This window comes from Indicator indicator, chromosome 2 (assembly GCF_027791375.1).
Source record: "Indicator indicator isolate 239-I01 chromosome 2, UM_Iind_1.1, whole genome shotgun sequence".
In the NCBI taxonomy this organism is placed as follows: Eukaryota; Metazoa; Chordata; class Aves; order Piciformes; family Indicatoridae; genus Indicator; species Indicator indicator.
Genome location: NC_072011.1, coordinates 33,385,379 through 33,411,078, shown reverse-complemented (window position 1 = coordinate 33,411,078; position 25,700 = coordinate 33,385,379). Strand labels below are relative to the sequence as shown.

Below are 25,700 nucleotides of genomic sequence, written 5' to 3'. Positions count from 1 at the left end.
TAGCAATGGTCTTTATGAAAGTTACCTCACACTTCATTTTAATTTGTATACTCTCTTGGCAAATTTTTATCTTAATAGCTGTTTTTTATGCATCACGTTGTTTGAGGATGATTTCAAAAAACTTTTAGGAAAAAAAGTCCAAATCATTTGCTGAGGCAACTGATGCTAACAACCTATATGATGTTTTTCCATGTCAAATAGGTCTGGATACCTCTAGAACTGTCACAATAGAAAGGTGAGATGGTGGAGAATTTTGTTCACTCTGTAAAATTCACTCACCTGTGCATCAACAATAGAGACTTAAAATAGGTAAGCTTGCTGAAGAGTATGCATGCTTGCCATGACTTTGGCCAATGTACTAGGAATAACCAGCGTGATCACCTACTTTGTCTGCTATATATCATGGTTTAAACCTGGCTGCTGGGGACCTAAATTGAGGTCCCTTCCTCCTACACAATATCCATGACTCCCATTTCTGGTATTGTTTATATCATCCAGAAATCTCCAAAGATACTGAATACAAGATATGGATAGACGGCCAGGCATTATTTCTCAAGAGAATTAGGAAAAATTTCCAGGAGCTGATATGATTATGGCGTTTCAGCACTTTTACTAGGAGAAATGTTAAAGCTCTTGAATCTGGTCAAGGAAGATTTGATTTAAAACCACAAAAAAAAACCTGTGAATAATCAGAATAAAAAGATACTGAAGCAAAATATTATTACAACACATTGTCATGGCCATTTCTAAATTATATCAGAAAGCTATGGATTAGTTTTTCTCAGGAAAAACAAGGCATTGAGCTCCAAAGAAGGATCACTGGAAAAAATTAATATCCAAGCTAAGAAGAGATGACCTAAAGACTTTTCCTGTCTTAAACGATTGCAAATACCTAAAGATTTCCATTTTCATGTTTCTTCTGCTTTTCTAATAATAAAAAGTTACACTTAAAACCCAAGTCAAAATAATGGCAAAATAATACATAAGCTGTACATAAGCTGTAGATCCATCTAGGACAGAGCAGCTATTATTCTGCTTGTCTAAGAGACCAGAGTCCATACACTCAGCACATATGTAATAATAGTTTTTATTTATAGGATTTTTTTACTACTTTCTCTGCACAAGATTCCGACACTTTTTTTGGTTCTTTCCTGTGGATGAACTAACAATAAAAGTAGTACATGCACATAGCACTCAGGTCCCCAGAAAAATGAGAAATTCACCTATTTAAAATGAAAAGTGTAAATAATGCTGCTTGAGCAAATGGATTGTGGGGTGGGTTTTTTTAAACAAAAAGCATGCAATCAAGCTATCAGTTTCAATGACTTAAGAAACTGCCAGGGCTCAGCATAGTATTCTAAAAGGAAATAACAAAACCTCAAGGCACAAAGTAACTACTCAGTGCCTAGGGTTAAAGAAACAGGGCACTACACATGTTCTTCCCTATGAAATTCACTCATTTTCCACTGTTGCCTTTATTACTAGCATTTAGCTGACTCAGAAGACAGAACTCAGGTCTCAGATAAACGGATCATTAATCTCACAGTATGGAAACCTTCATTTTTTTATTCTTGCACTAAAAATGTAGGTATTTATTGCAGAGGTAATGTTGTACATTTAATACATACTAGTTGAGAATTACAGTTAAATCCAGTTAGTGCACAGTTACTCTTTCTCCAGCATGAGGAAAGCTGTTCATTGTTCTACCTCAAGTCAGCATGAGATTTTGTTCATATTACTCAAGCAATTCATTACTGCTGACTTACCTGTTATATAATAAGAATACCTATTACATAAACAGCATTCAAGAGATTACACAACACAAAAAAGCAAAGCCCAAGAACACCACTTTTAAACACAGCAGCCTTAATGATTTCTAATGTAATGAAAAGCAATTGGGGAATGAAAAGACTTCCTTTGCAGGATTCTTTCCATTAGGAAATTGAGGTTATACTGAATCCAGTTTATAGTAACAACCTCTCAAGAAATTCTTATTTCTTGTCCTAAATGAAAGGAAACACAGTTATTCTAAATTTAAAAAAAAGAAAAAAAAAAGAAAAAAATACTACTCCAAGAATATAATAGTGCTTCAGATATCTGCACAAAATTGTGCCTTCTCCTAAACTTAAACTACCCACATCAGTCATTGAATGTAAAACTTGCATGTTCTAATAGTTACTTCAGACAAATACAAAGCTGACTAGATAAGTACCAACTACAACTGTAAGGGAAATCTTCATGTATTTTTCATAGAAACTACATACAGACACCAAATGCCAGTTCTGTTAATTCAACGCCGTATACATATTCACTTATTGGCTTTCAGAAACTTATTAGAAAGAAAAATAACGACACTGGCAACAATGTGATCTTGTTTGTTTATAAGCTACTATTTTCAAGATAATGATCTCTAATATCTATGTATCAATACGCAAGAAAGGTATAGGTAGATTCCTAATGTATTTGCACTGACACCACACAAAATTTGCAACAGAAGGATATTCATTATTCAGTGAACATCAGCTATCTGGCTTGGTATAGCTGTAGCTCTGTGTCTTTTGCTAGCATTGGGATTGAATAGATGTTGAGAGCATAGTAAACTACTCTGTAAACAGGTAACAATCACATAATGACCACACTTGGAGACTTTGTTCTACCTTTCTTCTGCAAATCTCAAAAGACCTGTGAGTACAGAGCACTATACATCAGTACAACTGCCATCACTCTGCTTTTAGGCATGGATATGAATGCCCAGAACTCTGACATTCATCATTATTCACAGCAAACATTAATAACTGTTTCCAGGAAATAACAGATAACCATTAGGCACCATTCTTCCAGCTTGCAGTGTGTAGGACCAATCAGTCATTGTGCCCTATAAAAGTCTCTTTCTGCTCACATATAGCACAGAAAACAGCCCAGACTTAGTGCAAATGTTCTGCCTAAGATATCTACAAAGCTCTCTTTAGCCTGTTTTCATCCCAGCAGAATACCCAAGCTCTCATCTTCTAACCATTCTGCAGATAATTTGGTTCTTTTTCCATCTTCTCTGGATGTCATCTCTGTATTAAGAGTATTAACAGCTGGCCCCCAAGACTCTGCTAAAGATAACCCAACAGAAAATCTGTCAATTGTTGTTATGATTAAAGAGTTTCAATACTTCAAAAATCAAAAGCTGATTTATTTTTTTCTTTCACTCTAATCTGCCCTATAGCACTACTTTAACATTGCACTCCCTTACGCTTTCTTTAGTTTCTGCTCCTGCCCACACATGGTGGGCATAAACAACAAGAAAACTGGTGCTATACTTCATATATATTGCCTCACACACATCCTTGGTGTGATTTTTGACATTACACCTGTATGTGCATGTTCTTTTGAATTTTTTACCTGTGGACTTGCTAGCTCTTGGTTTCAGTATTTACAAAGTAAGGGAAGAGAGGACCTCATGTGGAAGTACAGATCTCCTTAGTCTGGTACCACCTCTTCTCTCAGATGTTCTTAACATTCTCTGGCTGTTGCAGCTAGTCCTTGGAACAAATTCTCCCTGACAGTAAACACTTTGGATCATCCATGGGAATGCTCCTGGACTTAATTTCCCAAATACCATTTTCAGTCTCAGTACCCGGTATTTTATGGGACTGACTACACTATGCTAAAATTTGCTTTCTTGTGGAGTTTCCAGAAATACCAGAGACATGTTTCTTTCTCTCCTTCCAGCTTCCTTGAATGACAGATTTATAGTTAACCTCTACTTCTCTTTAACCTGTACAACTCCTGAGCCTACAATCACTCCTCCACACTTGAAGTTTATAGCACCTGGGCATGGAATTCAAATAAACCCCACAGAGCATATATGGAACACTCAACTACATCATAACATGTCAAATTAATTACACAGCAGAGAACATGAATTACACCACTATGATTTATTTATAAATACCTATTTGCTAATTAAACAATTAACTATACACTTAATCCTCCAAACTGAAGGGGGAAAAAAAAAAAAGTGTTGGTTCCCATAATTCTTATCCACCATGAGACATTTTAGCTCATAGGCCACACAGAGCAATGTCATTATTTTCAGAGAAGAATAGCACACATTCAAGCCATTTTAAGACTTCTTGACAATCTCATTTGATTCAGTCACAAATCCTTACAAGCTTAGCTATTCTGAAGGAGTGATCAAGCTTTATAGTTCACATTATGAGATCTCAAATTAAAACATTCTTGTAGCTCTATGCTGACCTGCAGCACATTGAAATTGTTGAGAATTTACAAATCTTAAGCTTCAGTGAAAGCTGCAAGTGTTCAGAATTTCTCAAAAATCAGATAATTCCTGTAGCAGAGAAGGAAAATGAAACAAAGAATTCATGAAGCTGTAAGCCTTTACAAGTCATGAGATCTGTGACATGGGGTGGGGTGTGGGGTGGGGAGGAGGTATTTTGCAAGATGAAAAAAAGTGACTATTTAATAACTTACGCCTTCTGCCTTTTCTTCTGTGTTGGCCAACATTTCCTGGAGGGCTCGTACTGAGAGAGACTGCTCCAACACAAACGTGCAGATGGACAAGTCTGGTGGAACATTCTAGGTTAAATTAAAAGATAAGATCACATTAGTGACAAATTGGCTGGATAGCACTTTCCAATGCTTCTGTTTCCCTTCACTTTCCACAAATCTGAAAAATCTACTATACCTTTGAGACTGTGAAAGCCACATACTGGGCTGCAACATTTAATACTTAACCAGCAAGTGAAGTGTTTCTTACCCTCTGTTCAGCATTTACAAGCTGACACCCAGGCTACTGGATCCCACACTCAATAAAAGAAAAAAAAAAAAAACCACACCTCAATAAACCTGCTTCATGTTCAGCAAAGGTTCATTAGGATTGCTGGGGCTGGTGCACTCACTGAGCTTGATCAGCCTGAATGGAGGGGAGAGAGGAAAAGGGGACCTTAAAAGTTCTCTTTACAAATCTGGTAGTGGTTACAGAAAAAATGGAGGCAGACTCTTCTTAGAGGTGCTCCTTGAAAGGAACAGCAATACAGGTTGTAGCACCAACATCACAATATTAGGGAGAAAAATTCACCTGAGAGGAGAAAACACTGTCAAAAGCTGCCAAGCAAATCAGTCAAATCTCTGCTTGGACATTAGCGTATGGAATGCTTCTTAGAAACTACAGTCAGATTGTGGGGGAAACGAAATTCTGTCTTCAGGCTATTGACAGAAGCCAGATCTCATCCTTATGATGGTCTCCAGGTCAGGACAAATTTTCTCTAGCAGAAATATCAGAAACTGAATATAAGAGCCAAGCCAGTAGCTTCTCATGCATGTTTCACCATACTCTATTCTATGCGGGAAAAAACTAAAGAGTCTTATAAAAATAAATATTTAACTTGTCCTGATTGGAAAACAAAAGGTCATTGAGCCATTGAAAAGCTAATTTTCCAGACTACCATCAAAATTCACAAGAAAATTGAAACAGATTTGTAATAGCAATGTCTAGGTTACAAAGTTGTAAATTAAAATTAGATTTTATGTGGGGATCTTTTCTTCTATCAAAATAATATGCAACTCCCACACACTTTTTCTTGCCTCCAGAACTTCTTTCATGTTTCTTCTCTTTCTTTTCATGCCACTTGCATATTTTGCTTTAGCAATATTTTTACTGACTGCTAGAAATTGGATTCTTTATGCCATGAATGCTGTAAAAGCATTTCAGCTGTAAAACTGCATATTTATTTGAACTGTGTAAAGTTTGAAGTCTTCTTCCAAGGCCCCAAACAAAAATTGTAAAAGGTAACTGCAAAACCATTTCATTTCCTTTTTTCCAAAAGATAGTTTACTCAGAATGCTTCATATTCTCAATAAATAACACACTAAATTGCTGTTCATCACTCCTAACTACAGTAACTCAAGTCCGTTTATTAACTAATAATCTCCCATTATTCTCCACTACTTATTTTTCAATAAAATTACTGTAAAATGGTATTTTACATTAAAGTTTTAGCCAGATTAAAAAGCAATAAACAGCATCCTCTTTTGTATGGGATTATGACTGATGTATGCAATGATAGACATGAAATGTCTTTAAGTCAACTCTTTTAGACTCAGGCCTCTACTTGTCAGCGTTCTCACTGCCATTTTTCTTTTGTAGTTGCTTACAACAGTCCTTTTCATGGTAGTATTTGGTCAATAGACAACTAATTAGATTCTCTTCAGTATATTTGTGTAATTTAAGCACTATCATAAGCCCTTATTTTACAAAGCAGGAAAGAGAGCACTTGAAGATCATGGATTGCAAGGTGTTGTTTCTGATAGGTAAACACGAGTACAATTTTCCATTCTAGAAAGCCTGACAGAAATGAACTGCCTCAATTCTCCCCAGTGAAGATTGACTGCTACACAAGAATCTGAACAAAACAAAGAGATGTTCTTCACAGTGTGCTCTTAACTGAGCCATGGTTACATTTTCTATATGCTTGGTTATAAAGTAAACATGTATAAGCAAACAAAGTATCCATAACAATGTTCCTACTGTTATTACTGCTACTTAAAGTAGACTTTTGCAGGTCACAATTTTGTGATGTAGCAAAATTTTTTACTACTAAACCTACCCTGTAAGTGATACACCCTAAAATACAGAAAATCCTACATAATTTCACTCAGTGATCAAGCAAACATAAGTAGGACACTTCTTCCTCAATTCCATTCTCCTTTATAATCATGACAGTCATGAGCGCTTTCTTCCCTCCACATTAAAGATGAGGAATGAAGTCCCAATGAACATTTTTAGCTGTTCTCATAGTAGGTGAGTAAGGCTCACTTTGAGCAACCATATGAGAACATCTTGCTTTAATTAAGTGGAAGAGGCACTTTCTTCTTACATCTAGTAAAATGTTAGAAACAAATTCCTTTTCTCAAAACAAAAGGGAGAGCACATTGTTGTGTCCCATCTCTGTTGCATGAATACCTAGACACTCAGCCGCTGTCAAAGAGCAACGTGTTTCCACAAAGAGATGAAGCAAGCTGCATCTACTGATGCTTGGGGAGAGCATGTGTATCAGACTCTGTCTCTTGCAGTTTCTCACCCAAATCCACTCTACTTGAAGATCCAACAGACACATCTGCATACAGTGTACAACAACCATAATACGGACAAACACGGTAGAAATGCAGAACTGTCAGCATATTTAGCTCAGTTACAACTCTGCTCACCCCTGCACAGTCCATTTTAATGATGATACTTTTAAAGCTCTGGATTTAGATGATGCTACTGACTGGCATACAAACAGATTGAAGGTTCCTATTCTGAATAGGCTCCTCCTAAAAAAAAAAAAAAATCATCCTAGGTAATTTTAAAAGCCTCATTTAAATAAACAGTGCATTTTCTGTCTCTTCAAAGCATAAAATAAAAATGAGGAAGGAAAAAACAGAGTCAGTTGCCAGTCCTCTGGTTATCTACCTTATCTCTCATATTACCTCACAGACAGAGGAAGGAGTATGAAAAAATAATGCTAATCTGTGTGATATGGCAGTTTAACATTCTCTACTGAAAAGTATCTTCATACAAATTACATAGTAGTTTTCAGTTCCCAGTGTGGAACTAGGGGCTGAAAAGGAAAATCTGTAGCAATCAGTTTGCAGTATCAGGCTTTTATGAAGACAGGTCAAATGTGTAGGAGGTATTTTACTGGCTATTAAATAATAGACTATTAAATCATAGACTGTTAAATAATAAAGAATGTTAAGGAAAGTATTTCGCTGTATATATGTGTACATATGCATATAATGTAGAGATATGTATATATTATGAGCTATACATGTCTATTATAATCTTTGCTGCAGTAACATTCTAAAATGGTTCATGTTCAAAAGGGGTTTGTTTTGTGATAGAATATGAAATGAGGTCCTTGAACAGCTGAGGGAATCTGTATCACTTATCTCCAAGCCAAAAGATCAGTGAAAAATTCTGATAAACAATGGCAATATTCAAATCAATTTACTTTCAATTTATTTTAATAGATTTGCAAAATCAGTTATATTTTACTGGTTTGATCAGTTATATTTTAATGTTTTTTAACATAAAATATACCAAATTACTTTAGAAGCAAAAAGTAGCAAATCAGTATTTCTCAGAGATGAAACAATACTGATTTTCTCTGCTAGTTCTTCAGATTTGTCTTCTTTTCAATTATTTGTCTAGACAATCTCATCTATTATCATTACAACCTACAATAATTAAATAATAATGAAAAAAGATTAACACACAAATCAACTGGAAATTTTATATTACATTTCAAAAAGTGTTTTAGTACTTCTAGGAGAAAAATAATAAATTACTATTAGAACCATAGAATCAGTCAGGGTTGGAAGGGACCACAAGGATCATCTAGTTCCAACCCCCCTGCCATGGACAGGGACACCTCCCACTAGATCAGGCTGGCCAGAGCCTCATCCAGCCTGGCCTTAAACACCTCCAGGGATGGGGCCTCAACCACCTCCCTGCACAACCCATTCCAGGCTCTCACCACTCTCATGGTGAAGAACTTCTTCCTCACGTCCAGCCTGAATCTCCCCACTTCCAGCTTTATTCCATTCCCCCTAGTCCTATCACTCCCTGACATCCTAAAAAGTCCCTCCCCAGCCCTCCTGTAAGCCCCCCTCAGACCCTGGAAGGCCACAATAAGGTCACCTTGGAGCCCTCCCCTCTCCAGACTGAACAGCCCCAACTCCTCCAGTCCATCCCCATATGAGAGGTGCTCCAGCCCTCTGATCATCCTCGTGGCCCCTCTCTGGACACCTTCCAGCATGTCCATATCCCTCTTCTAATAGGGGCCCCAGAACTGGACACAGTACTCCAGGTGGGGTCTCACCAGAGCAGAGTAGAGGGGGAGAATCACCTCCCTTGACCTGCTGGCCACACTTCTCTTGATGCAGCCCAGGATCTGGTATATTTCTCTATTGACCTTTTGTCATTTAATAGCACATTCAGCAAAATTAGGTAAAATACAATAACATCATTGTCATCTGCAATTTTAAAATCATATCTATGATTGGTTTATTTAGAAAATTTGAGAATTTTTTTATTATTTTTGTAATTTTGAACTTATATATTGTGCATATTAATTTTGCAAAGTAATATTTGTATGGTGAATTATGCTCTACTCTGTGAAAGGCAAATTTGCAAATTAGATAACCATACCCTTTATTAAAAAGGTGTTTTGAGTAAAGCTTTTGAAATGGTATTTAAAAATAACTCTAATCCAACCCACAACTGACTCATGGATACTGGATGTATTAATTATACACTATTTCAGTTTTAAGTGAATTACTTGCAAGTATACATAGTCTAGTGTGATGACAATGAAAGCAAGAGGTTGAGATGCAAAATTCAGTCCTGCTGTCATTACTCTTATGATCACACAACACTAACAAGCCACAATAATGTATGCCCTGTTCATATAACATGATGTATATAATCTTGTAAATGTAAATTGAAGTTCTGCCTCACATAAATATTAGTACAAGATCAAAAAATAATGTAGTACATCAGCCAATACAGCTCTGTCTCTAAGAATAATCAAACTTAGCTCATCTCTATTTCCCCTCTTAGTTATTTGCAAGCTTGTCAGCTGTTTTCCTAGGGTCATGGTTATTTTTATTTCTCTTCTAAATAAATTCCAAATGAAATGGACTCGCAGGTATTTCATCTCTAATTGTATACCAAATAAATCACACATCAGTGCCTAAAAGCCCACCTAACTAACCAATCTGATTTACAAAGCATCCACAGTTTGCATCATTGTCCAAAAAATTTTATGTGGGTGTTCATAACTTTTTTAGAAAAACTAGCACATTTACTAATGTGTAACTTTGAGAATCCAAGTAGAAGGACTCAGAAAATTAATTTTAGTACAGAGTTTAAGCAAAACATCTCTAGTCCTATTTGTGAGAGTACCCTGAAAGAAACTGAACCCATCATCTATTTTCAAGTTAAATTTAAATTTACACATCTCAGTCTTTTTGGCAGTCTTTTCTACTTAAATGAGATTTTGTCTGGTGACAGTGATGAAACATAGTCAGTATTACCAAGAAGAAAGTTCCATTTCTAAGATATCACATAGTTGGCACAGCTTTCCATGTTTTCAAGTTTCTCATTGAAAAGATGGACCCAGTGCAGAAATGCATGACTCTGACAAGCAAGTCCCATCAGCCAAACAGGATTAATCATATTCACTAAATTCCAAAACCAGAAAAGACAGAAAATGAAATATGAGTCTTACAGTTTTAGTTCTAGAAGAGAGGACTGGTCAATAACAGTGTCAAGTTCCTGCATCTTTATCATTAGCAGACCATGAAGGTTGCCTTGCCATCTCCTACAAAAAATCTTGCTTTCAGATGCTTATTTTAGTCTGAAATCATCCGTTTCTGCATGACGCATGTATAGGATATTCCACCTGACATAGTTATTTCAAAAGCAGAGAAGTATTCAACATTCAAATATTTTTTGTGTTACTATATCTAAAAAGTGTAATGCCTTGGTTTTGGTAGAGAGGTTTGACAAGAGAATGGTCTTTTGTCACAAGTATGCTTTTTGCTTTTTCTAGGGGAAAAAAAATGAAAATCTGGTGAAATTCTACTTTTTGAAAAATCACAGAAGCACAGAGTGGCAGGGGTTGGAAGGGACCCCTGGAGATCATCTAGTCCAACCTGCTAACACAGGTGCATCCAGATCCAGACACAAAGGAATGCATCTAGGTGGGTTTTGAAAGTCTCCAGAGAAGGAGACTCCACAGCCTCTCTGGACAGCCTGGTCCAGTGCTGATCTCAAGAGATGAGATCAGGAAGGCAGTGGCATGGCTAGAACTGAACCTGACAAGGGATGCAAAGAAAACACAAAATGGGCTTCTACAGGTACATTAACCAGAAAAGAAAGATTAAAGAAATCGTTCCCATCTCTGGAGAGATGGTGTCAACACACAAGGAGAAGGCTGCGGTACTCAATAACTGTTTTGCCTCAGATTTCACTATCAATCTTGCTCTGGCCCTCTCACGAGTCAATGGACCACTAGGTGCAGACTAGAGGGATGAAGTTCCTCCCACTCTAAGGGAAGATCACGTTCTGGACCACCTAAGGGACCTCAACATACATAAATTTATCAGGCCTAATGAGATGCATCCCAGAGTTCTGAAGGAATTGGCTGATACAGCTGTAAAGACGTTCCCCATGTCATGGGAAAAGTCTTGGCAGTCAGGTGAAGTTCCTGGAGACTGGAAGAAGAAAACATTGCACCCATCAATCTAAAGGGTAAAAAAGAGGACCCTGGAAATTACCAAACCATTAGCCTGGGAAGATCATGCAACAGATACTCCTGGAAGCTATACCAGAACACATGGAAGTGATTTGAGACAGTCAGCATGACTTCACCCAGGGCAAGTCCTGCCTGACCAACCTAGTGGTTTTCTATGATGGTGGTGGAACATTGGAACAGGTTGCCCAGGCAGGCAGTTAAAGCCCCAAACATGAAGATATTTAAGATCAGGCTCAACAAGGCTCTGAGCAACCTGATCTAGTGGAGGATATCCCTTATTGTAGAGGGGTTAGACTAGATGATCTTTGGAGGTCCCTTCCAACGCAAACAATTCTGTAATTCTGTGTCATATTCATCTATAAAAACTGGGAGAAGGGCTGGCAGGGGTCTGCTCCCTGGGGACTGGCTGGGTGTCTGTCAGTTGGTGGTGAGCAATTGTTTTCAGTTTCATCGTGTACTCTTCTGGGGTTTTATTTCTCTCCCTTCACTATTTCCCTTTTCATCATCATTAATTATAATATTTAAATTATTAAACTGTTATCTCAACCCACGAGTTTTCTCACTTTTACCCTTCCAATTCTCAGTCTTGCTGTAGGGGGGGAAGTGAGCAAGCAAGTGGCTGCACGTTTCTTAGTCGTCAGCTGGGGTTAAACCACAACAGGCTGTTAGTAACAGCAACCTTAAATGCTTGAAGTTGCAACTCCCAATATGGTGTTTATTTCCTTCACCAATTTAGGGCCTCATACATTCCATCTCTAAAAAGGGTAAATAGAAGAGTTTTTCACTTTTATAAAAATATTTTCTGTTTAACTTCATGATAATTCTGTAAATTCTACCTTATTATGCCATTCTTGTGTGTATTAACCAGAATTTTACAGTTCCCATTTATTCTCAGAGATTATATTCTATTTGTAGCTACTGCAGAAGTAATACAAAAACTTTGGGATATTATCAGCTAGGAGGGTACTATTGTTCTAGAACGTGGAAGCAAGCAACCACCCTTTGACAATTGCAGCATCAGAATGAGGATCTTTATAAAATACTGGTTTGCCCCTCACTGGAAAGCATAGTAGACTTCCAACAGGAAAATCTTCCTAATCTCTGACCAGATTTATTATAAAACATGCACAATACAACAATCATATTTCCAAGCAGGAATCCTATAATCTTTCAGGATCAAACAAGTAGGGCAAATGTGCATGTCACTTGTGGCTGTAGTAACTGCCACAGCCTGATCTGTCTCAATAGAAATTTCACCTCCACATAATAACCTACAGGACATTTTCTGCAGAGATTGTCTTACTGTTAAATTTATCCCATAGCTGAAATCTTCACAGTGGCATTATAACATCTAAAAATGAAATCCAAATAAAAATAAATCCTAATCCTTTCAGAATATCCTACACCAACTTTAATGTGCAATTCATTCACTTTTCAGTAAATATGAAAACAGTATAAAAGAAACAAAACCTGCTTATTTATCTCATAAGCTATTAACTGTAACACAGAATAATGGACACCAAACATTAACTTGCAAGGGATTTGTAGTAAGTTTTCAACTACTACGCTTTCCATGTTATGTTGCTGAAATCAGTAGTCAGCCTGTGTAACCAGGAAAATTACTATGTATCAAATATTGCTGGAATGGGGGACTATGAATTTACACTCTGAGTCACTTCTGACTTGTCCTGAAACAAAGATGCATCATAAACTCTCTAGTGGTGGGTTGAAAATTTCCCCCAACCTTAATTTTGCCAGACCAGCCCAGTTGGAAGCAAGTGAAGCTATATTTACAAGCAAAACTACAATCTACAATGAAATGCAATGAATATGTACAAGATATACAGCATTTACAATATTTACAGGCATTTACAATTAATAAACAGCATAAGAAGGCCCCCTGGCCAAAAAACAGGGGAGCTGCTAATAGCTTCTCTCTCCCTGCCCCGCTCCTCACCCCCCTGAACACAAAGGGACAAGAGAAAGAGCAGAGAGAAACGTTAGAACTTAGCCAAATCAATGCAGCCAAGGTCAAGCAGAAGCGGGTTAGTATCTCCCTGAGCAAAGATTGTTTTGTACAGCTCGTTTAAGTCCATTATCTCTCCAATGGGATTGTTTAGTTTTCATTTTTTACACCCAGTTGTGATTTATTTACATTCTACCACTTTCTGTTCAAGATCTGTGGAAAATTTTAAAGGTGCAGCCTAAACTACCTCATCTCTCCTGGGCAGCACAGTTTAAAAGGAACAAAGCATTGGCAGGTATCAAAATCCTTTGTGGCAAGACACAACAATGCACTTGAATTACAATACTAAATTGCATATTAACAGTCAATATTTTCTTTACATATGGGAAAACAAATCAGTTCTTATAACTAAAAAAAATAATGCATACATTCTGGTTTGAATCAATATTCATTCATGTGCTTCATGTAATTAAAAAAAAATTCAAAACAAATTAAATACAACCACATACAGAACTTTCAGTCTATCTCACCAGCATTACAGAAGCTAGATGTGATTTCAGCTTTAGGTGTGTCAGCCCCTTCTGGCTGGCAAAAAAATTCAGAAATTACAAAAACACTTTATGTGTAGGTGAATAGTACACCTTACGTCAGAGCTCCTTAATTAATTTTGTTCCTCTTTTATATGTTTTTTAAAGGTAATATGTCCATTCTTATTTAGGCTCAATTTTACATTCCCCAGTGTATTTTGCACCCTAGACTATTTCGATCTGATTTAACTGATTTTAGAAAATCATTATAGCAAAAATCATACATTTATTTAATATATATATATATACACATTCACCTCTGCAATACAAAGCAAATCAATTAGAATGATATCTTGAAAATGGTTCAGTCAAAAAGATTTATCATTAATCATTAAACTCTTGCAGTCTTAGTGAAACTCCAGTATATATTTAAGTGAGAAACAGAAAGAATGGATGAGTCCTATAGCAAGGCCCATCTGACAGGAAATTCTTCATGGATTTAGGGACATAGACCATCAGAGCTTAGCCACTCATAAAAATGTACAAGAATACTTCCAAGTATAAATGTATAATTCAAAAAATCCCATCATGTGTACTTAGAAATTGTGGTTTATCTGTAAATGTATAAAGCTCCTGCTTGAATACACATGGCACTGCATTTCAACATACACTGCATGATGTAAATAATAAACACTTATTTTACTACCCACCTTTATAAACTACCAAATGAAAAGCTTGGAACTAATTAGTGATTATCTGTTCAGTTTACCATCTGGCCTCCTTTTTAATGCAAAACAAAGAAACTCTTCTTTTTGTTGTAAAATCAGGAAAAGTTATGCTTGTATTTGTACACGGCAACCCTGCTGCTTTAGGAAAATCACTGCAAACCAGCCTGCATTTGGGTTTCAAGCACAGGGACACAAAACACATCTCCAACCTCCAAACTATTTCCACTTGCACCATTTCCCCCCTCCAATCCAGACTATTTGTAAACTAGCATCCTCAACTTTTTGTTGGAAATACTCTTGCTAAGATAGCAAGTTACAACATTCTCTTTGTTTATAAAAAAGCGCAAATCTTAATCATTTTTTTTTTGTGGGGAAGTAATCTGGAAACCTAGAATCTCAAAAATGACCACCCAAAAGAGAAATGTTTCAAAAAGTCTTAAGAAATGAGCAAAATTTTAAAGAAGTCTTTGGGTTTTTTTTTATTTGTTTTGTTGCACATACAAATGATATTACTTACCTCAAAGAAACACATACACCCATTAATAGACAGCCTTTCCTCATCCTTATTTTTGAGAGACCATAAGGCTAGGATTATTCACAGGAGTCTGCTGAGCCAGATTGTCTCACAGTGCTTAACAATACTAAGTACAAAAGTAACAATACTATGCCTTCAAGTGTTGAGCATAGTTAATTTAAAACTGCCACTTTAGACAAATGTTCATCTGCAAGGCTTTAAAAAAAGCATTTGCACTTTCATGTGTTCTTAGGTTGAAACATAATTATGAATCTGCTTTTTCAGGTTTTCAGATGCACATCTACATATCAGTCTAATTAAAATTCAAACTGCTTTATAACTACTCTGCATGTACTAATGAAGCACATTCTGCTATAAACCCATCAGAGAAAATATTTAAAATGCTGAGCCCTAGAGGACTTAGCAGAATATACCATTGTGTAACCTTGTGATGTTCAGCTACCCAGGCTATTTGTGATGATTTGGCCCTGGGGCCAAATGCCCACCAAAGCCACTCTGTCACACCCCTTCTTAGATGGAGAGGGGAGAGGGGAAGATGTAACAAAAGGCTGGTAATAAGATAGAAGCAATTTAACAATGCAAAGCACAAGAAAAGGCCACGGGCAGAAGCAAAAGCAAACAGAGATGTTATTCTCTACTTCACATCAGCAGATGGTGGCGGGTCATTCCTGGGAAAGCAGGGTTCTAATACCATGGGCGGTTGCTGTGGAGGACAGACACCATGGAAGAACATCCCTACAATTCCTTACTTCACTTAGTATATATATCTGAGCTCACATCATATGGCATGAAACATCCCTTTGGTCAGTTTGGGTCATCTGGCCTGGCTGTGTCCCTTCTCAAGATCTTACCCACCCCTCAGCATACTGTTTGGGCAGGGAAATGTTGGAAGAGCATAGCCTCGGTACTCATTCAGCAGTAGCCAAAACACTGGTGTGTTATTAACACCCAGATTTATAAGCACTGCAAAACACAGCACTAGAAAGATGCTCTGAGGAGAATTAACTCCAGCTCAGCCAAACCCAATACAGTAATGCAGCGAGCCCAAAGCTGCAAGGGCTATGCTTGCACTGAACAATCATCAGCTGCAAATTTTATCAGATGTGAATATACAGAAAGTTAAGAACTCCCACCTCAAAATATTATCTGGCTTTGCTCTATGTATCACTACTTATCCTTCAAGTACTTAGGTATTTTAGTACACTTAGTGCATCTGGTGAAGGCCATCCAATTCCAGTCCTTAACACCTACTCTTATTAAGAATCCCAAGACTTTTACACTAAATAAAGGGAAAAAAAACAACCTCATCAGCTATGTCATACACCGAATCACAGAACTGTCAGGGTTGGAAGGGACATCAAGGATCATCTAGTTCCAAGCCCCCTGCCATGGGCAGGGACACCTCACACTAGATCAACTTGCTCAGAGCCACATCCAGCCTGGCCTTAAAAAGATCCAGGGATGGGGCTTCTACCACCATCCTGGGTAACCTGTTCCAGTGTCTCACCACCCTCATAGGGAAGAACTTTTTTCTAACATCCAATCTGAATATACCCACTTCTAGTTTTGCTCCATCCCCCCTAATCCTATTACTACCTGACACCCTAAAAAGTCCCTCCCCTGCTTTCTTGTAGGCCCCCTTCAGATACTGGAAGGCCACAATAAGGTCACCTCGGAGCCTTCTCTTCTCCAGACTGAACAGCCCCAACTCTTTCAGTCTCTCCTCACATGAAAGGTGCTCCAGCCCTCTGATCATCCTGGTGGCCCTTCTCTGGACACGTTCCAGCATCCTTCTTGTAATAGGGGCTCCAGAACTGGACACAGTACTCCAGGTGGGGTCTCACCAGAGCAGTGTAGAGGGGGAGAATCACCTCCTCTCTCAACCTGCTGGCCACACTTCTCTTGATGCAGCCCAGGATGTGATTGGCTTTCTGGGCTGCAAGTGCACACTGGTGGCTCATGTTGAGCTTCTCATCTACCAGCACCCCCAAGTTCTTTTCTTCAGGGCTGCTCACAAGCTAGTCACTGCCCAGCCTATATCAGTAGCTGGGATTGCCCTGACCCATTTTATGAGGGCATTGCTTTGATCTGATTGTTCAAAGCACAAATAGATAAAGGATTGTGCAATAATAGCAATTCTCCTTTTTAATAAGAACAGTATTAAAATAGTAGAACTTAGAAGCTAAATCACAGCAAACTGGCAAGCTTTCACAAGACTGCAGAAAACTCAGCCAAACAGTTCAGAGGACTGTACACCACATATCTGATCTTCTTACATCTGTATATCAGACAAGATTTTCCAGCATAATATCTGCTCCATTTTATATTATAATCTTTAAATAATGAGAGGCATAAATAGTTACTTGGATATATATTTATAAATGAAAACTGAGTTAATGGGATTTCTCACACCTTAACTTGTTTTATACCAGAAGTTGAATCTGTTTCACTACAATAAAAAAGAAACAAGGCAAAGCAAAAACGAACCAAAAAACCCACATCCCAAACAACAACAAAACAACAAATAGACCCAAAACACTTTTAAAAGTGAAACTGTTTAGGATTGGAAGGGACTTAAAGACCAATCAGTTTTAATCCCCCTGCCATGGGCAGGGACACCTTCCACTAAATCAGGTAGCTCAAAACCCCATAGAACCAGGGTTCTTCAGGGAGAAGGCAACTCACTTCCAGGGAGGAGGCAACCACAACTTCCCCAGGCAACCTGTTCCAGTGTATCATCATTCTCACAATAAAGATCTTCCCAATATCTAATCGTAATCTACCCACTTTCAGTTTAAAACCATTACCCCTCATCCTATCACCACACCCTTATAAAGAATCACTCCCCAGCTTTCCTGTAGCCCCCCTTTTTGTATTGGAAGGCCACTATAACATCTACCAAGTGCCTTATCTTCTCTAGGCTATAAAACATCAACTTCCAGCTCAGCCCTCTTCCTGAAAGAATGAACAAACCAATACACAAAAATATTCACAAATTAGAAATATAACTGTACTCTGAAACTAGATTCAATAAAATGCCATTTTATGATAAGATGCATTTCTTCTAGTAAAGAGCACCATATTGAATTGCATAGCAAAAGGTGTCTCTTAATTTGTTACAAAGAAACTATCACCAAGAATAAAAGAAGAGCTGAAACGTAGCTCCAAATATGAATTAATGTCTTATTTAAAATTCAAATGCCTAAAAAAAAAAAAAGAAAACCAATACATTTGCAAAGCTAAGAAATAACAAGCATATTTTAGCTTAGTGAAGTGAGTTGAAAACCATGGATTGCTTCCAAAAGAAGTGAAGAAAGGGGAATTTTGAAAGTTTTTAAATGTGAACACATTAAACTGATAATTCTTATTAAATTGATGGCTAATTTAGCCCAACTATCATCAAACATCTTTTGTTAGTATGATGGTTTTTGTTCTCCTCAAAGCTGAGGAAACATATATGACCTTACAAAGAAACACTTGGTGTTGTAAACTTGAACAGAAGGGGGAAAAAATCATTAAGAAATTTTCTAATGGGCTGCCGGTGTTATTGTTATAATGGGATAAGTAGTAATAGTCAGTAGTTGCCAAAGTGGCCATTATTTTTGTAGTGTGAATTATTTAATGATTCTAGGGCAAGAAAGTGCATGCAAATAAGCTGTGCTAATAAAACATCAGCTACACCATCAGGAGCCACATCTTGAATGATTGTATCATTCTCAAGAATGCAAGACAGGATAATAGCTGAGGCTTGTTATTTATGCTTGGTCTAGTACTGGTGCATGGTTTCACATTTCATCCTTGATACCTGGCTGTATTGCATTAAAGTGCATCATAATCCCATTACAACTAGAAAACAGTCTTAAAAAGATGTAGAGAAATTGTTTAACTGGATCAAGAACCCTGCTGGAACCCGTTTTAAATTGTCACCTCTCTCTTGTATTGTTTTCTATGTTCTTCCTTATATAATGCAATAGTAGAATTGTATGGACACATACTTCAGGAAGAAGAACATTTTTATTTACTCTAATTTACAGTCAAATTTGCTTTAAGTATTTGGTAATTTTATGACTCAGTATTTATATCTCCAAATGACTTCAAATGAGCTCATCCTAGAAACTGTTTGCCCTTAAAAATTAAAACAAGAATGAGCTGGTTTTCTTTTGTTTGTTTTTGTTTTTTTTCCCCACCAAGATCATACAGAATGAGCAGAAAAAATACTACTTCACAAAACATGGGGAAAAAGTATCATCAATAAGCAAGAAGAAGAAATTTACACTGTATTCCTCAAATACAAGAATTTATAGGAGTTTTTAGAGCTCGAGCAACCTCAGCCTATAATCCCCTCACCTAACTACGCTAAACAGCTTTTTTAGCTCACGCCAACATGCCCGAAAACCTTCTCACCGACACCAAAAAAAGAACAAACCAGATACCAAAACCCCGCTCGCATCCAGACAACAACAAGCAAGAGAATACACATGCAACCAAAACCAATCCGACACCCCCATACATCTCATGCCATCCAAAAACCACTAACATCTCACTCAAAATCCGCCATATCTGCCCTTAAATCTCCCCACCCAATCACATCAATTCTTCACCCACACACAAACAAAAATAAACACAAAAAACTTAAAAACCTCATCACACAAATATCTAACACAATCACTCATTCCCCCCACCTTATATATCATCTCCACAATCTCCTCACTTTCTATATTCCCTCTCACACTTTCTTCATCACTCTAAAAACTACAAAATCAACATTCACATCAAAAAATACATCAAACCAACAACAAAACCCCCCCCCCCCCTCCCCCCCCCCACCCCCCCCCCACCCACAAAAACCCCCCCCCCCACCCCCCCCCCCCCCCCCCCCCCCCCCCCCCCTCCCCCCCCCCAAAAAATAATAAAAAAAACAAATCCCCAAAATATATTATATATATATTATACCACCCCCCCCCCCCCTATTATAAAACCACATACAAACCCCCCCACCCCCCCCCCCCCCCCACTGGCTTCCAGTATCTGAAGGGGTCCTACAAGAAAACTGGGGAGGGACTTTTTAGGGTGTCAGGTAAGTGACAGGACTAGGGGGAATGGAGCAAAACTAGAAGTGGGTAGATTCAGATTGGATGTTAGGAAAAAGTTCTTCTCCATGAGGGTGGTGAGACTCTGGAAGAGATTGCCCCGGAAGGTGGTAGAAGCCCCATCCCTGGATCTTTTTAAGGCCAGGCTGGATGTGGCTCTGAGTAAGTTGATCTAGTGTGAGGTGTCCCTGCCCATGGTGGGGGGGCTTGGAACTAGATGATCCTTGATGTCCCTTCCAACCCTGATAATGCTATGATTCTATGATTTTGTTTCCTTATCAAACATTTATATTTATAATAAAAAACAAGTAACATTCTTCCTTTCATATAAAGAAAATATCCAAAACCAATTTGCCCTCAGAAGGCACATTTTTGTCTTCAAAACATTTATCTGAGTGATTGTGAAACAAAAACCCCTCTTTGAAACAAATAGCAGATACGGTAGAGTTAGAGTAGGTTTAGATAACAAACTGATTGGACAAGATAATTTTGATATTTTTACTATTACCTTACTTGGCACCTTAACATAAATGTCATAGCATAAAAGCTTACCATAAATAGAATAACTTCTCTTTCCTGTGGTGTTAAAATCAGAATCTTCAAATGTGTCTTTGAATTACAATACACAAAATTGCACTGTGGCCTCCTACAACTAAGTTTGTACAAGCAAAATAACAAGCATATTACTGAGAGAGACTTCTGCAGCAAAGTTGTTTTAAAATGAGCCCAAAACAGAAAGCACAGAATTAGAGTCCTGCCAAAGGGCCATGACAAGAGAATTATTAAATTCAAAGGTATTTAATATACTTTATTTTACTGATAGATTTTCCTAGACACATTAAAGCACATCAAAACAAACAATCTTGTGACTATATTCTTGCTTCATGGATGACAGTTAAAACACTCAGCAGTACCTTAGAATTTGATGTGGATTCCAAAAAGCAAAGTCTGTTGCCAAATCCTTCTGCAGCAAGACACAATTTCTGTTGCTCCTTGTGAAGAGTTGCAGTACACTGCAGAACCACTTCATCATCCTACCAGAAAAAAAAAAAAAAGAATGGAAACAGAACAGTGGTTATGCTTCTGACCCAACAAGCTCTGAGAAAGCATGTATAAAATCATTGCTAAAGTCAGGACCCTGAAGTAATATTCCCTTGCAGTAATATAGTCAAAGAAGACCTTGGCAACAAACCTGAAAGAACAAAAGCAGACTCTTATTTAAATCTCAGTGCTTCAAAGTAACATAACTAAGAGCTGAAGAATCCCTTCACAGAAATATGGTTTAAGCTAAAAAGAAAGAAAACTTTTTTGTAATGAGTCTATTTTCTAGCAAAGGTTTTCTGGAAATGGCAATTAAAAGGAAAAAAAAAAAAAAAAAAGAGGGGTGAGAGGAGTTGATTTAGGATGCCATCCAGAGGGACCTTGACAGGCTGGAGAGGTGGGCACAAGCCAACCTCATGAGGTTCAACAAGACCAAGTGCAAGGTCCTGCATCTGGGTCGAGGCAATCCCAAGCACAAATACAGGCTGGGCAGTGACTGGCTGGAAAGCAGCCCTGAGGAGAGGGACTTGGGGGTGCTGGTGGACGAGAAGCTCAACATGAGCTGTCAGTGTGCACTTGCAGCCCAGAAAGCCAACCAGATCCTGGGCTGCATCAGGATAAATGTGGCCAGCAGGTCAAGGGAGGTGATTCTCCCCCTCTACTCTGCTCTGGTGAGACCCCACCTGGAGTACTGTGTCCAGTTCTGGAGCACTGTGTCCAGTTCTGGAGCCCCTATTACAAGAGGGATATGGACATGCTGAAACATGTCCAGAGAAGGGCCACCAGGATGATCAGAGGGCTGGAGCACCTCTCCTATGAGGAGAGACTGAGAGAGTTGGGGCTGTTCAGTCTGGAGAAGAGAAGGCTCCAAGGTGACCTTATTGTGGCCTTCCAGTATCTGAAGGAGGCCTACAAGAAAGCTGGGGAGGGACTTTTTAGGCTATCAGGTAGTGACAGGACTAAGGGGAATGGAATAAAGCTGGAAGTGGGGAGATTCAGGCTGGATGTGAGGAAGAAGTTCTTCACCATGAGAGTGGTGAGAGCCTGGAATGGGTTGTGCAGGGAGGTGGTTGAGGCCCCATCCCTGGAGGTGTTTAAGGCCAGGCTGGATGAGGCTCTGGCCAGCCTGATCTAGTGGGAGGTGTCCCTGTCCATGGCAGGGGGGTTGGAACTAGATGATCCTTGTGGTCCCTTCCAACCCTGACTGATTCTATGATTCTAAGTCCTTGATATAATTAGTTATTGATCTAATGCATCATATCTTTCCCTGAAAACCAATTTACAGAATCACCAAGCCTACCTATATAATGTAGATGCTGACTAAGGGAAGACTAAGAACAGGAATATAGCAATTACTAAACTTCCTGACACATAAACTTTCTTAATTCATTTTGCAAACATCTTCTCTTCTTGTGCTGTACAGTGCACAGAATACATGGCTTTTTTTGTTAAATAAATGACAATTAATAACCCTCCCATGCCCTTTTCTAAAGTTAATTCCTGGGTTGGCAAGATATGCTAACTGAAGTCACAAAGCAATCACAACTCCATTTGCTATATTTATTTTTGTGTGTGTAGATGGTTACAATAAATGTTCTTTAATTCAGGCCACAGGGTCACAGTGTTGTGGAACTTCTCACTCTAGTCAAGATGGAGTTGATAAAATTGGCTAGGAAAGTTAAGAAATATGTGATGACGTTTCAGAACAAGTGAAAGGTGACTACAGATAATGTTGCATTATACAAATCCAGCCATAAGTTATTCCGCATTTCAGTGCACATCATTAGAAAAGAATCTCATTTAAACTCTACCATGGATTCAGTCTTCCAGCATTTTACTGACTGTATGTTCAGAAGATGCCTACAAGATAGACGATTTGATTGTGTCACAGAAGTATATTAAGATACATAATCACGTTCCGCTTTAGAGCGGACTGGTAAGTGGGTAAGCATCTCAGCGTTGTCTTTCTAAGCTTGTGTTAAAAATCAGCAAATGTTCTCCAGTTCCACTATTGGGAGAGTTAAACATGCATAATTTCTTTATTTGAAATCATACCATCAAAGAGACCTTTACTGAAAGTCACTTTGCTCTTGCATGAAGAAAGCTACAGTGTGCATCACGATTAAGAAAAATATTTTGGGTATTCTTAAATCTTATGAGATGTCTCAAATTGGCTAACTTCCTTCTACTAGTTTCTAAGAATTTTCACATCCTTATGTTATACAGATGAAGTTTTAGATCATCATAATATCCGTCACTGATGGATTAGAACTGATGAAAGTAATTTATGTTTCAAATAACTGTAGCCTTCAAAAGTTAGGCAAATACATCTATGTGCCCAGATACACTTCTATCCACCTCATAACTCTCCTCATATGAGACTGAGAATTCAAGGCTAGAGGTAACACAAAGGAGCTAACAAGAATAAGAGTGTCTTCTAAACATCTCTATCAAATGCTGAGTTACTTAATATCACAGTAAACTAAAGTGGGATAAAAATTAAAGACATTCCAAGAATTCAGCTTCAATGTAATTGTAGAAATATTTGGTCTACTCAGAATCTAAACTCTTGAACAAACTGTGTTTTAAGACATGTAGAAATACTTGTGCGTGCACTGCCAGTATTAAAGGCATAGCCAAAACAAGAAAAACTAGTTTTTCACAACACAGGTCTTTGTAATTCATCAATGTAACATGTTAATAAACAATAGTGTGTGTCTGTCATATTCAATGAAACAAATTTAGCATATATTTGATCTAATTAATATATGATTAAAAAACACAACAGTATCTATATTCTGCCATAACAAAAGTATTTCATCTGAAATTCATATGCAAAACAACCACAACAAACACAGATTATACAGAATTTAGTATAGCCTTGAAAAAATTCCAGCACAGTTTGGAAGAAAAAGCAGTAACACAACCTAAAATCCCTGTAGACATTTCCACTGACAGATGACTTTCCTATTGTTTTGCATCACCTTGATGCACTTCTGCCAGTTTATTCCATGGAACCTGGAAACTTTTAGTATTTCCATCCCAACTCTCTATCATCATAGCAGCCATCATTAGTAAGCCCAAAGTGCTGCCTTGTCCTCATTTTCCCCTTTTTTTCATATGGAGAAAAAAAAAAGGTATCAAGGGTAAGGGAAGATAGGTGACAATAACTACACAAATTCTGTGCACACAGTGGTGTGTTGCAGCTTATTATCAAATGCACAAGACAATGTAAATCACCATAACAACAACGCACAGTCTGAGATATACCTGCATTTACTTTAAGAGTGAATCAAACTTGAGAAGCTGTCCACTTAGTTTAGGTACTTCAGTGGATGATTCTTTCATCCATTCTCATTCATCCTTAAGTTCACTCTGACCTGCTTTCATAACACTCTTGGGAATTTGGAAGTACAATTATCTCCATCCCACAAATGGGAAGGTAAGGAGCAAAGATGATGCTGCCTACCTACAATAACAGAGTGTGCCTGTGGGACAGCAGAAATGGTTCTCATACTGCTAAACCGATAACCTGAGTCAAAAAAATCTATTCTCCTTCCCAAATTTGCAAATTTAACTTGCTGAAGGCAACATGCAGCTAATGCTAATGTAACCATCCATATACACCGTTTTAGGATTGTGACCAAATACCATCTTGAAGTAATTCATTATTCCTGATAAATCCTTATGTGTCAGCCAGTACCTCAGTTAAGTTTTAAGATCTCATATCTTCTGGCAAAAAGATATTCTGTGTAATTTCAGATTTCAAAACAACATCAGATGTTGATAAGCACACTACTGAATTTATCACTGTCAAGAAGCATTCTGAAAAAAAACAGATACACGTTATCTATGCCAAAAAGCCCTATTTATTTTTTAAAAATTCAATTATGAAAAGAAAAGATAGTTATTGAATAAAGAGGAGCACACAACAGATTCTTAATTATATCTATTCAGTATGGGCTACATAATTATTTTCATGAAAACTTCATACTCATAGAAACTAAACAACTAACTAAAGGATTTAGCAGCAGTAACTTAAATTAATTAATTAAATAAATAAAATCAACCACCTGTAACAGCACTATAACAATTTTTACAACTGAAAATTACTCCTAAAACCAAAATACTGCCAGCAACAGACAAACTGGCAAAATGCATGCTCAGAATTGTATTCTGTAAGACCAGCTTAAGGAAGGAAAGGCACTGGTTTGCTGTCAAGGCACAATATTAAAACAGTGTGTTCTCAAAGCTCTTTGATAGCACTTAATTTCATCTGCAGAGACTATTTGACTTTTCTTTGAAAGACACACCAATGTCCTAAGATTATATGAAATATATACTACCCAGTCAAGAAAAAGGTTAGCTCCCCATGTAAAGATGTGGGTATCTTATGTTACAACATGAATGTTTTGACTAGGTATATTTTTCTAGGATCAGCGATTTCAAGTTATGACTGAACAAAACATATTTGTATATACATACATACACATACTAT

At 37.7% G+C, this 25,700-nt stretch overlaps 1 protein-coding gene across 1 annotated transcript in view; it reads right to left on the bottom strand.

Moving 5' to 3' along the window:
- The window catches only part of RYR2 (ryanodine receptor 2), a 294,938-nt gene extending 271,784 nt beyond the window's left edge, over positions 1 to 23,154 (bottom strand). The window contains exons 1-3 of the mRNA XM_054396845.1: positions 23,110 to 23,154; positions 21,076 to 21,195; positions 4,483 to 4,587 (exon numbers count right to left, since the gene is read on the bottom strand). Coding sequence (XP_054252820.1) covers positions 4,483 to 4,587; positions 21,076 to 21,195; positions 23,110 to 23,154 — 270 coding nt within the window. The remainder of the gene's footprint in view (positions 1 to 4,482; positions 4,588 to 21,075; positions 21,196 to 23,109) is intronic.
- Between the last annotated feature and the right edge of the window lie 2,546 nt (positions 23,155 to 25,700).